The sequence below is a fragment of the Lipotes vexillifer genome, unplaced genomic scaffold, assembly GCF_000442215.2.
Source record: "Lipotes vexillifer unplaced genomic scaffold, Lipotes_vexillifer_v1.1 scaffold491, whole genome shotgun sequence".
Classification (NCBI taxonomy): Eukaryota; Metazoa; Chordata; class Mammalia; order Artiodactyla; family Lipotidae; genus Lipotes; species Lipotes vexillifer.
Genome location: NW_006770548.1, coordinates 1761319 through 1774488, shown reverse-complemented (window position 1 = coordinate 1774488; position 13170 = coordinate 1761319). Strand labels below are relative to the sequence as shown.

At 53.6% G+C, this 13170-nt stretch overlaps 1 protein-coding gene across 1 annotated transcript in view; it reads right to left on the bottom strand.

Moving 5' to 3' along the window:
• RNF123 (ring finger protein 123) overlaps positions 1-13170 on the bottom strand; it is a 30106-nt gene that overhangs the window by 4979 nt on the left and 11957 nt on the right. The window contains exons 21-32 of the mRNA XM_007446213.1: positions 12144-12250; positions 11536-11734; positions 11031-11176; positions 10643-10726; positions 9738-9845; positions 3481-3658; positions 2486-2560; positions 2243-2330; positions 2066-2153; positions 1893-1977; positions 390-529; positions 96-286 (exon numbers count right to left, since the gene is read on the bottom strand). Of these exons, the coding sequence (XP_007446275.1) occupies positions 96-286; positions 390-529; positions 1893-1977; positions 2066-2153; positions 2243-2330; positions 2486-2560; positions 3481-3658; positions 9738-9845; positions 10643-10726; positions 11031-11176; positions 11536-11734; positions 12144-12250 (1489 nt within the window). The remainder of the gene's footprint in view (positions 1-95; positions 287-389; positions 530-1892; positions 1978-2065; positions 2154-2242; positions 2331-2485; positions 2561-3480; positions 3659-9737; positions 9846-10642; positions 10727-11030; positions 11177-11535; positions 11735-12143; positions 12251-13170) is intronic.

The following is a 13170-nucleotide window of genomic DNA, read 5'->3' as shown; positions in this document are numbered from 1 at the left end:
CAGCAGCTGTGGGGGCAGGAGCCCGTTGGTGGATGGGTGGGCTCACACCACTGGGGTGTCCCCAGGGTCCCAACCACCCTTGCCCAGATGGACACACCTGTGCAAGACGCCGCAGCAGCATCTCAGAGGTAGGCTGGGCCCAGTCGAGGAATATCTCAGGCACCAGCGTGATAGTCATCTCCAAGACGCGCAGCAGGCTGACTGAGAGGTCAAAGCAGGTGGCACATACCTTGAGCTGCCGGCTGTCCACAAAGTTCCGCTCCAGGCGTTCAGCAGCCTGCTGGATCTGAGCCACCAATGTGTGGGCAGCAGTCAGTGGTCTGGCCACACTGCAGATCGTGCCTCATCCTCTGCAACCCCCTGACCCACAAGGTCCCTCCGTGACCCACCTCCTGGATCATGCCGATAAACTCAGAGAAGGCCCAGTTGAGCTGGTTGAGGACGCTGTTGAGGAAGCTGGGTGCCACGTCAGGACCCTCCCGCAACAGGTCTGCCATGTGCTGCTGCAGCAGGGTGGAGGGGCAGGGCTCTGCGGGGACATCGGGAGGGGCATCATCGGGACTCCAGTCGACGGCCCCTGCCCGTCTGCCTCTGTCCTCACTCACAGGCCGTTGGTGTAAGGGCAGAAAGACAGCTCCCTGGGAACACTCAGGTCTTGAAGGCAGGGGGACAGGGTGCAGTGTTGCCTGGGGGTCAGGGCTAAATCTGTCCCCTCCCTCTGCTGGGCCAGCCACAGGCTGCAGTTGTTCCCAATGCCTCCCCCACCCCCAGTTCTAGAACCGCCCCCAAGCCCCAGCCTGATCCCCAGAAAGTTCTCAGTCACATGCACTTCAGGAAGGGCTAGACCTAGACGGGGCAACCTAGACCCCTTTTCACTCGTATCAAGGCCATTTCTCCCAAGAGCCTCCTCTGAGCTCTGCCATCCTCCACTGTCCTCTGCTGCCCTTGGCCTGGCCTTAGCATATGGCTGAGGTGGTGGGTGCCAAGTCTGGGCTGACAGGCAGCAGTAACCAGAGCCCTCAGCCACACCGGGCTAGGCATACCTCCCCCCCCTGCAAATCAATAGTTCCTACAGCAGCAGGATGCATATCTGGCCCCACTGCTGCTCTCCACTTGCAGCTCAGGTCCACCCTGGAGGCAGGACCAAGGCAACTGGCAAGGACTTGCTGTGTGACTCTGCACAAGGAACTTGGCCTCTGGGGACCCCTTTAGGCCCAAACACTCCCACAAGGGCAGAAACATACCACGTGGGCTAAAGAGAGCCACTGTGTGCAGTGAGTACAGCATGTGGCAGGCAGATTCTGCAAGCAAGACAGCCCAAGACCCTGGGCTGGGCCCAGTGAAGGTCCTCAGGCTCACAGGGCTTTACTGGACCATAGGCCCAGGACAGAAAATGCAGACTTTGCTCCTAACCAAAGGCCACTTCCTCCAGGAAGCCCCAGGGACACCCTTTGGGGCCCTGGCCAACCCCTAGTCAGTGCCCCTGCCTTGACTCAGGTATCCAGGGTCTGGCACCAGCTAGTGAAAGTAAAGGGACAGAAGGACATGGTGTTGGGACAAGGCTGGAGGTCAGGGAGCTGGTTCAGAGGGCAAGGGATAGGGTCCTCACTTTGCATAAGCTGCCAGCAGCCTGGGAAGATGCTGCCCCTTTTCACTGTGACACATGCAGACCGTTCAGGACCAAAGGGCACACATGGGACTGGAGAGCAAGACTCAAGAGCACCAGAGTGTCCTTAGACTGGGAGGAAGCAGGGAAATGGAAACCCCAGGGGATACACAGGGAGTTTGGGGCCCAACACGAGTCCAGGACTGAGGCTGGAAGAAGTGGGAAAGTCTGCGAGAACCCAAGAGCAGCGGGTCGGGGCCCCCGCCTGCCAAACCTGGATACTCACTCTGGAGGCTGGGCAAATTGGCATCCTCGGGTTTGGTTTTCAGGAGGTGTGGCAGCCGTGTATAGCGGTACCCGAACCCACAGCCCTGGGGGTGGAGTTGGCAGGTGGTCAGTGGGGCAGGGCAACCCCTCCCTCCAGCCAGCCATAGCCACCTCCTCTCCAGCCAGGCTTACCCTCCAGAGCCGCACCAGGATCCAGTTGGTCTGGGCCCAGGGCCGCTGCTCATAGGGAGCCAGCAGACTCCTCACCATGGCGATACGCCTGTGAGAGCAACGGGTGGTGGGCACGGGGTGAGGCGAGTGCTGTGCAGGGCAGAGTGCGTGCCCCCCTGCCCCTGGGCCCCCACTCACTGCTCCTCAGGAATCCGCTCCACGGCCCGCAGGGAGTTTGGGTAGCACACGTAGCTGGCCAGGGCCTGCATCAGTGAGTCACGGATATCTGCCGGGACAGGCCATGCCTCAGCAGGTGACTGGCATGAGCCCTGGTGCCCATGCCTCATACCCACCTGGCCGGTATTGTGCGCAGAAAATAGCCAGCCAGAGGTGCCATCCCGTCCGTCCCCATCTCCCCCAGCCCTCTGTCGGGCACCTCACCAGTGCCCACGATGCGTGTGTCGGCAAAGTGTTTGGCAAGGATGGCAGCCAGACGGGTCAGGGTCTCTTCATAGCCTGCAGGGTTGGGTAGTAGGATGAGCCGATCGGGAGTGCGGACTCCAGAGGCAGGCACACCCCTTGGTGGGTGGGCTTGGGTAGTGGGCTCCAGAGCTAACTCCAAGGGCTAGTCTGGGCCCAAGATGACATCTAGGGACTTTAGGCAGGGCATTCACTAACAGTTGGTGAGAGGCGAAGGCACAGACTCATTGTGGGCGTTGGGTGGGTCCCAGCAGGAGGATAGGTCCTGACAAAGAGTCCTGCCTGGACTCAAACCCATCTCAGCACACACACTGGAGGGCTCAGTAAAGGCCCCTGGGCACCCACAGCCCCACCTCTGAGGACAAAGCCTGCAGTGAGGCCTAGGGCAGGGCAAGGGGACAGGCCAGGAGCCTAAAAGCCCACAGCCTAGTCCAGACATAAACTGCCAAGCCCAGCCTGGAATCAGTGGTCTGCAAGAAGCCCAGACTCCTATGTGGCCACCAGCAGGGCCCCCCTACTCCTTGCTGTGATCTGCAAAGACAAGCCACTCTGCCCCTGCATGGAATGCCACACCCCATGGCCAGCACCAGGGCAGCAGGGTAAGAGGCCAGCTGGCTCCTGGGCCACAGAAGCACCAAGAAGGAAGTAAAAGCCAGGGCGGGGTGGGGCGGGACAGGGTGGGTGGGGTGGGGGTGATCCCCACACCCTGTACTCCATTTCGTCTGTTTCCCTCCTAACACCAGGGAGGAGCTGTTGGTTCTATGGCTGCTGGTACTAGGACAGGGCTCTCCACCATGTGGGACTTTTGCAAATGCTTGTGTGATGCTGGGCAGAGCCTCACCTCCTCCCCACATGGGATGTGTGCTGCTGGGCCATGAGGGCTCAGAACAGGGCTTCTAGGGCTCACTCCAGAGGCCCCCTTTTCTGTCCCCTCCCAGCCTGAATGGCCCCATCACCTGGGAGCTCCTCCATGCTGTGCACAGGGCCAAAGTAATTCTTGAGAGCACTGTAGCTGTTGATGGCCACACTCAGGTAGAATTCGGGCATGAAGGCAAAGAGAGGACCTGTGTGGTCTCCATGCTCGATGGTCCGCAGGCAGACACGCAGCAGCCAGTAGATGTCCTGCATCTTCTCCTGTGGGAGGCACACAGGGTGTTGCTGGGCTGTTCACGGGAGGGGTCACAGGGGGTGTGGCCCGGTCTGGAGATTAGGAAAGGCCTCCCAGGAACATGACATGAGAACTGGATTCCAGGAAGTGGGAGCAGTGGCTCAGGTAGGAGCAATCAAGCACTGTACTGGGAAGGCAAGACAGGCCACCAGCCTGGATAGGGCAGCACTACAACCCCAACCAGAATCCTGGGTTGCAATTTTTTAAGGTACAGAAGGTGTTAAGCGAGAGGGTGCCATGTGACCAGAAGCCTGTGTTGGAACACTGCCCAGAGCAGAAGGGGCTGCAGGGACAAGTGGGGACAAGGCAGTGAGGAAGCTACAGCCTTGGCTAGGCCCAAGACAGCAAAGGGACTGGATGGCCAGGCATGCGGATGCACCGATTGGCTGTGAGGGCAAGGGAATGGTCGCAACAAGAACAGGGCCCACATTTCTGTGTGTAATGGAGCCTCCATGGAGGCTGGAAGTCCTGGGGGAGAAGCAGGCCTGGTGAAGGGCAGAGGGGATGTGGCTTAGGACATGAGGAGCATGAGGTGCCCAGCGATACCCCCAAAGAGTTGGTGTTAAGGAGGCAGGCAGAAAATGAGTCTGGAGCTCAGAGGAGAAGGTGGTGTGAAGGTCAAAGGCAGCATGACTACTGGTGGAACAGAGGCCACGGAAAGCAGACAAAACCTGCCAAGGGCCCAGTTCCCCACAGTATGGTTTCCAGATAGTCTATCCCACAAAAGGGGCCAGGAGGGGTCACCAACCAGAGTGAGGCCCTAGGCCCCAGTCCAGACCCATAGCACCACATCTCCTGGAGTGGAGCCGGAGCAGCTGCACTTTCCACCAGCTCTCTGATGTGCTCTCAAACCTGAGAGCCCGAGAAGATGTAAGCAAGAAGTCAGAGGGTGGCCCTAGGCCTGGAAGTACACGCGGACGGGAGGCCTACAGGAGCTGGCGTCACCGAAGGCCAGAGAAGACCGAGTCTGAGGAAAGGATGGCAATGGCACCGATGCGGCCAAGGGGGCCACTGTAATGGGAGAGGAGATGTGTCCACAAAGGGAGAGGGGGGAGCTCGACAGACACCTTGCAAGACTATTTCAGAAAAGTGGAGGAGCCTGATCTGGGCAAAGAGTGAAGAGAAGATGAGGAAGCCAAGACACAGAGAAGGAAGGAGAGAGCGGTAGTGTAAGCAGATGTACAGTGAGGAAAAGGCATCACGGGCTTTTTCCTTTACTAATGGGAGAAGCTGAAGGAGCAGGAGGCAAGAAGGTAAGCATTGCAAATGTAGAAGAAAAAAAAAAGGCAGTTCAACATAATAAAGGCTGTATTATGAAAAGTCCATAGCTCACATCATACTCAATGGTGAAAGAACGACAGGCTTTCCCCTAAGATCAAGAACAAGACAAGGTGTCTGCTTTTGCCACTTCTATTCAACATAGTATTGGGACTACTAGCCAGAATTAGGCCAGAAAAAGAAGTAAAAGCCATCTACGTTAGAAAGGAGGGAGTATGGGACTTCCCTGGTGGTCCAGTGGTTAAGACTCCACGCTCCCAATGCAGGGGGCCTGGGTTCGATCCCTGGTCAAGGAACTAGACCCCACATGCATGCCACAACTAAGAGTCTGCATGCTGCAACTAAAGATCCTACATGCCGCAATGAAGATCTTGCATGCTGCAACTAAGACCCGGCACAGCCAAATAATTAATAAATAAATAAATTAAGTTTTTTTTTTTTTTAAAAAGGAGAGAGTAAAATTATCTCTGTTTGCAGATGACATGATCTTATATGTAGAAAACCCTAGAGATTCCACCAAAAAATTATTAGAATTAATAAACAAGTTCAGGAAATTTGCAGGATACAAAATCGACACACAAAAATCAATTGTGTTTCTATACATAAGCAAGGAACAATCCAAAAAGGAAATTGAGAAAATAATTCTATTTACATTAGAATCAAAATTAATTAAACAGGTGTAAATTTAACCAAGGAAGTGAAACACTTGAAACACTGAAAACTACGAAATGTCGCTCAAAGAAATTTTAAAAGGTACAAACAAATGGAAAGACATCCCATGTTCATGGACTGGAAGACTTAATATTGTCAGATGTCAATACTACCCAAAGCAATCTACAGTTTTAACGCAATTCCTATAAAAGTCCCAATGGATTTTTTTTTTTTTGCAGAAATAGAAAAAACTATTCTAAAATTCCTTTAGAATCTCAAGGGACCCCAAATAGCCAAAACAATCTTGAAATAGAACAAAGCTGCAGATCTCACACTTCCTGATTGCAAAACTTATTGCAAAGCTACAATAATCAAAACAGTATGGTAGGGCTTCCCTGGTGGTGCAGTGGTTGAGAGTCCGCCTGCCAATGCAGGGGACACGGGTTCGAGTCCTGGTCTGGGAAGATCCCACATGCTGCCCGCGTGCAGCAACCAAGACCCAGCGCAACCAAAAATAAATAAATAAATAAATAAAATTAAAACAGTATGGTACTGGCATAAACACAGACATACAGACCAATGGAATAGAGAGCCCCCCACCCCCAAACCCTCACATATATGGTCAAATGATTTTTGACAAGGGTGCCAAGATCATTCAATGGGGAAAGGACAGTCTTTTCAATAAATGGTGCTGGGAACACTGGATATCCACATATAAAAGAATGAAGTTGGACCATTATCTCACATCATATACAAAAATTAACTTAAAATGGGTCACAGACCTAAACTTAAGAGCTAAAAACTCTTAGAAGAAAACATAGGGGAAAACCTTCATGACCTTGGATTTGATAATGATTTCTTAGATATCACAACAAAAGCATAGGCAAGAAAAGAAAAAAATAGATAAATTAGACTTCATCAAAATTAAAAAATGTGCACCAAAGGACACAATCAAAAGAGAAAATGGGAGAAAATATTTATAAATCATAATCTGCTAAAGGGTTGATACCCAGGATATATAAAGAACTCCTATAAATCAAAAACAGAAAAACAATCTGATTTAAAAATGGGCAAAAGGGGGCTTCCCAGGTGGCGCAGTGGTTGAGAGTCCGCCTGCCGACATGGACTGGAAGACTTAATATTGTCAGATGTCAATACTACCCAAAGCAATCTACAGTTTTAACGCAATTCCTATAAAAGTCCCAATGGATTTTTTTTTTTTTGCAGAAATAGAAAAAACTATTCTAAAATTCCTTTAGAATCTCAAGGGACCCCAAATAGCCAAAACAATCTTGAAATAGAACAAAGCTGCAGATCTCACACTTCCTGATTGCAAAACTTATTGCAAAGCTACAATAATCAAAACAGTATGGTAGGGCTTCCCTGGTGGTGCAGTGGTTGAGAGTCCGCCTGCCAATGCAGGGGACACGGGTTCGAGTCCTGGTCTGGGAAGATCCCACATGCTGCCCGCGTGCAGCAACCAAGACCCAGCGCAACCAAAAATAAATAAATAAATAAATAAAATTAAAACAGTATGGTACTGGCATAAACACAGACATACAGACCAATGGAATAGAGAGCCCCCCACCCCCAAACCCTCACATATATGGTCAAATGATTTTTGACAAGGGTGCCAAGATCATTCAATGGGGAAAGGACAGTCTTTTCAATAAATGGTGCTGGGAACACTGGATATCCACATATAAAAGAATGAAGTTGGACCATTATCTCACATCATATACAAAAATTAACTTAAAATGGGTCACAGACCTAAACTTAAGAGCTAAAAACTCTTAGAAGAAAACATAGGGGAAAACCTTCATGACCTTGGATTTGATAATGATTTCTTAGATATCACAACAAAAGCATAGGCAAGAAAAGAAAAAAATAGATAAATTAGACTTCATCAAAATTAAAAAATGTGCACCAAAGGACACAATCAAAAGAGAAAATGGGAGAAAATATTTATAAATCATAATCTGCTAAAGGGTTGATACCCAGGATATATAAAGAACTCCTATAAATCAAAAACAGAAAAACAATCTGATTTAAAAATGGGCAAAAGGGGGCTTCCCAGGTGGCGCAGTGGTTGAGAGTCCGCCTGCCGATGCAGGGGACGCAGGTTCATGCCCCAGTCCGGGAAGATCCCACATGCCGCAGAGCGGCTGGGCCCGTGAGCCATGGCCTCTGAGCCTGCGCGTCCGGAGCCTGTGCTCCGCAACGGGAGAGGCCACAGCAGTGAGAGGCCCGTGTACCAAAAAAATAAAATATAAAAAATAAAAATGGGCAAAAGGATTGAATAGACATTTCTCCAAAGAAGGATATACAAATGGACAATAATTTCATGAAAAGATGTTCAACATCACTAATCACTAGGGAAATGCAAATCAAAACCACAATGAGATACCACTTTACACAGATTAGGATTACTATTAATAAAAAAAAATTTCTGAGAAACAAGTGTTGGCAAGGATAGGCAGAAATCAGAACACTGTGCCCTGCTAGTGGGAATGGTGCAACCACTATGAAAAACAATATGACAGTTTCTCAAAAAAATTAAAAATAGAATTACTATATGATCCAGCAATTTTGCTTCTGGGCATATACCCAAAAGAATTAAAAAACAGGATCTTGAAAAGGTATTTGCACACCCATGTTCGTAGCTGCATTATTCACAATAGCCAAAAGGTGGAAGCAACTCAAATGTCCATAGATGGATTAACAGATAAATAAAATGTGGTATATACACACAATGGAATATTATTCAGCCTTAAAAAGGAAAGAAATCTTAATACATGCTACGACATAGATGAACCATGAGACCATTATACTAGGTGAAATAAGCCAGTGACAAAAATTCCACTTATATGAGGTACTAGAGCAGTCAAATTCACAGAGACAGAAAGTAGAACAGTGGTTGTCAGGGACTGAGGTGACGGGGGGAATGGGAATTAGTGGATATAAGTTTCAGTTTGGGGAGATGAAGAGAGTTCTGGAGACTGGTTGCACAGCAGTAAATATACTTAACACTGCTGAACTGTACATTTAAAATGACTGAGATGACAAGTTACATATTGTATTTTACCGCAACTTTTTGAAATGGTTAAGATGGTAAACTTTATGTTGTGTATATTTTATCACAATTTAAAAAGAAGGTACAAAGATGGGAGGGTGAGGTTCCTAAGAAGACAGTGTGGGAGGGGATGGCAAGATCGCCTAGGGAGGTGGACAGGCATGAAATCCTGGTGGTGGGATGACAGTGACCATCTTTGTGGGGCTGGAGCAAGGTGGTCTGTGGCAAGAGAGAACAGAGGGGTAAAAGGCAGAGGTGGTTTGGGTTGGGAAGAGAAGAAAGAGCAGTAGAGACAGGGATACCAAGGGCCTCGATCACCCAGTTATGGGGGAGGGGCACGCCCAAGAAGGTGAACAGATGCCCTACATGGGCACCTGGGGAGCATCCCAAGGCACTCACTTGTGGAGGGGGAGATGCCAGGGAAGGTAGGGAGATAAAACAAGTGCGGCGGGTCCGGGGTGGCGGGGGTCAAAACATGGTCACTGCGGGAGTGCACTGTCTGTCCGTCTACCCCGGGAGGGCAGGGACTCAGCTTTCTGGTTCACTACTGAGTGTCCACAGTGTCAGGATGGCACCTGGCATCCTCCAGGCTCTGGGCATGTTAATAAATGAACGAGTGAGTGAATGAGTGAGAAGGGAACAAGCCAGTGGCCTCGAGTGGGAGGGGAGTCAGAGAGAAGCAGATGCAAATGCAGGGTGAGGCTTGGGAGAGGTCACAGAGCCCCTGATGCGCTGGGAGAGGAGCAGGGGCAGCGGACAGTGGGAGGCAGGTAGAGACAGGCTGTTCCTTGAATGGAGGGTTATGAGCTGCGTGGGGAGGTGGGGTCTACAAATGGCATCTACTTAAGTTCATGGGGCATGAAAAGTTCAGGGGATGTGGCACTAGGTGGGGAGGGAGGATGAGGAGCGGGGAGGGGGCACGTGTGTGCCAGAGGCCCAGGAGGGCACGGAGCACTGAGGGGCTGGCACAACCCTGCCCAATCAGTGACTAGTCCGGGGGCTTGGGGAGGGCAGCAGCTGCTGGCCTAGGCCACACTGCTCACCTGGGAGTAAACGGTGGCATGGACCCAGGCTAGACGGCGACTTAGGTGATCCAGCTTTTCTGAGAAAACCTTCTGGCTCTTCGTCAACTCTGCAAGGATGTCCTTCCTCTGCCACCCAAGGAGAAGGGAGGAGAGGACAATCAGGACACGGCCCCGTGCCCAGACCCACGCAGCCTAGCAGGGGCCCCACTGGTACCCGGGGCAGGCAAAGGGTTGGGCAGACCCAGCTCCACTCTTCAAAACCCTCCTCAGCCTCTGACCTGCTGGTGAGCCTGAGCAAGACAGGGCCACAGGTGCCCCTCAGAATGTGGAAGTGAGACGCAGCTGAGGGCATGTGAGATGAGCCCCTGGATGGGACACCCCAGGGACTCCATGCTAGAACTGCAGCTCCGGCAGCTGCTTTTTCCCTGGACAAGCGCAGGGTTCTGTAGACAGGTGGGAGCCAGGGGCTGCCAGGGAAGCCCAGACTGGGCATTCTTGGCTCTGTTCCCCAGGCCAGAGAGCTACGGCAGAGGGGCTCCAGGGGAGGGAAGGAGGGAGGGAGGGAGGGAGGCCCTGCTTCCTGCTGACTCTGCAAGCGGCTGAGGAAGTACTCAGGGTCGAATCCATAATTGATGAGGAGAGTGGGTGTGCGTCAGCACTTAGTGGCCAGGGTGGGGGCACCCTGGCACAGGCCATGGCTGGCTGACGGGGCTCAGGCCATGCCTAGCCCTGGTGCCAGCACCACTCTCACTGATGTGGTCTGCCCAGGGCGGGGGTGGGGATGAGGAGAACTGCTGGGCAACCCCAGAGGCAGGGGCAGGACAGCAGCTTTCCCTCATGGGCTTCCCTGGGGAACCCCAGCGAGCAAGCTGCCCTCTTTAACGTCCCGCCCTCCCAAAGACCCACCTGCCCATCCACCTTACCCGCTTGGGGCACCGGCGGAGCTTGTCCTCTGTGTCCCTCAGAGCCATCGCATACTCATTGACATCATCGGACACTCCCACCATCTAGAGCACCAGACACCACATCCAGGGTGACCCCTGGGCACTTCGCACAGGTTTCTCCACACCCAGTCTGGACCCCAGCCCTGCCAAACCCTTAACCTTAGGCCCAGGACAGCCCCCTCCCACAGAAGTCAACCAGGTCAGGCCCAAACGGCACTGGCAGAAACTAGTCTTGCTGTGGCGTATGCTAACGCGCACAGTCACGCCCAGGCACCCCTGGAGACACGTGGGCACGTGTGGGCGCACACACACATGCATCCAAACACACAGAACCACATAACATGCACATGGACCAGTGGCGTGAGACCTTGCCCAGCTGCTGGTGAACGCTGAGATTATACATCATGATGGCACCGTCCAGGACTTCCAGCAGGGAGTTCTCAGTGAGGGGCTGCTCAGGCTCCTCAGGGGGCCGCCCCACCAGCAGGCCCTCATTCCACTGGCTACCCTCGACTAGGGAATAGGGAAGGACAAGGTCAGGGTCAGGGTCGGAGCCATTCCAGTTCTCTTCTAAGCCTATGGAGCCAGGATGGGCCTTATAGGAGGAGCAGGAGGCCCTCTCCCCCTGACTGGGCCCAAGGAGGGACCTGCAGGGAGAACGTGTGGGCCGGGGCAGGGAAGGTCCTGCATTCCAGGACCTATTTCTGTAGCATCAATTTCCTGCCCTCAGAGTGCATTTCCCACACCCCTGAGATACTGCCAGGCCACAGGACCAGGAGGGAATGGGGTGTATTTGGCTTTGCCCCGGGGGAGTGTTGTACAGGATAGAAGGATCCTTCAGTGCGCCACGCCTGGCCCTGCCTGGCACCTACTGTCCTCACGGGTCCTCTGCTCCGCGCTCAGCGTGCGGACCTTCACTTTCTCTGAGGTGCTCAGAGGCCGCCGTGGGGTCATCAGGCTCACAGCTGCTGTGCTGAGGAAGCGGTTGGCTCGGCCCAGGGTTGGAGAACTGAGCCAGCTGGGCCGAGGCAGGGGCAGTGCGCCCCCCATGGCCAGGGCCTGCATGGGGCGCTGTGGTGGAGAGAGGAGGCCAGACGCCACTCAGCAATCCCAGGACCCGGGCCCACTTATGGCTCCCTTGATTTGTGAGGCTGGGGAACGGGACAGCGAAAGGGCACCGGCTGGCTGGGCAGGAGGCCCCGCAGGGCCCCATTCACCACAGCACCTGCGCCTCACCCTCCACCTGCTCCAACCCAGCCTTCACTCTGCATCCCAAGGCCCTGTGTCTCATAGGGACTCAGCAGCAGGAGGCATGCCCCACCACACCTGTCAGTTCATGCCTCCACCTACAGCAAGGGAACCTGCTTGGGGACAAGCTCCTTGCCTGCATGGAGGGGGAGATGGCCCCGTGTGACACCCCTGCCCTTATGATAGAGGGACAGCCTAACACAAAGCCCCCTGCCTGCCCCTACCGCGGCACCTGGGCAGCAGCCGGGGCTGGTTCCTCATCCTCATCCAGGTCATCCATGGTGGCCGCCTGGAGCTCCAGTGGGTCGATCAGGATGTTGGCCTTAGAGGCAAGGTCATCTAGGAGAAATGACAAGAGGGCTCTCAGGCCAGTAGAGGGCAGAGGGGTCATAGGTGGAACCACTGAGGACAGCGAGAGGGCAGGAGGCCCTGCAGGGCCCCATTCACCCCTGCGCCTGTGCTTCACCCTCCACCTGCTCCAACCCAGCCTTCACTCTGCATCCCAAGGCCCTGTGTCTTGTAGGGAGAGTCATGCTGAGTGAGGCAGAAGGCTCTCCCCACCACGACCCCATCACTCCCCGTCTTTATCTGCATGACCTCACTCCCTCCAGGGCCCTACTTCTCTGACTGCTCCGTTGCTTTCTTCCTTGCCCTGCCCCACAAACAAAGGGAGATCCAGAGCTGCCCAGGGCTCTCCTTGCCTCACTCCGCACACTCCCCAGGGGGTCCGGTCCTCACCGCAGGCTTGTCCCCACCTCTACGCTGACAGCTGGACACACCACCGCTTCCTCCAGCCCAGGCCTTCGTCCTGGCTGCATCACTGGGCACCTCAAACATACTAAACTGTCCTCTCCTGCAGCTCCTCTTCCTGATGGTGCCTCATCCCCACAGCCTCTGGCAAGAAGCCTGGGGTCATCCTTGTCCCCTCCCCTTTACCCTCCCCGCCTCCTCTGTTGCCTGGACAACTGGCTTCCTTGTCTCCTTTCTTGGCCCTTGCACCCTACCCTCCACACTGTAGCAGCCAGAGGGAGCTTCTTACAACGCAGACCCCCCAACCTCGCACCCTTGCTTCAGGACCTTCCAAAGCTACCACTGTCCTGGAAGGAGCCTACAGCCACTCTGTGGCCCACAAGGCCCTCAGACTCTGCCCTTCAGACTCCCTGGCCTCATTTCCCATCACTCCCTGCCTCTCATTTTCCTCTCTGGCACGCCAGCTGCTTTCTCTCTCCAGGCCATGCTGGGCCGTTGCTGGCATTCCT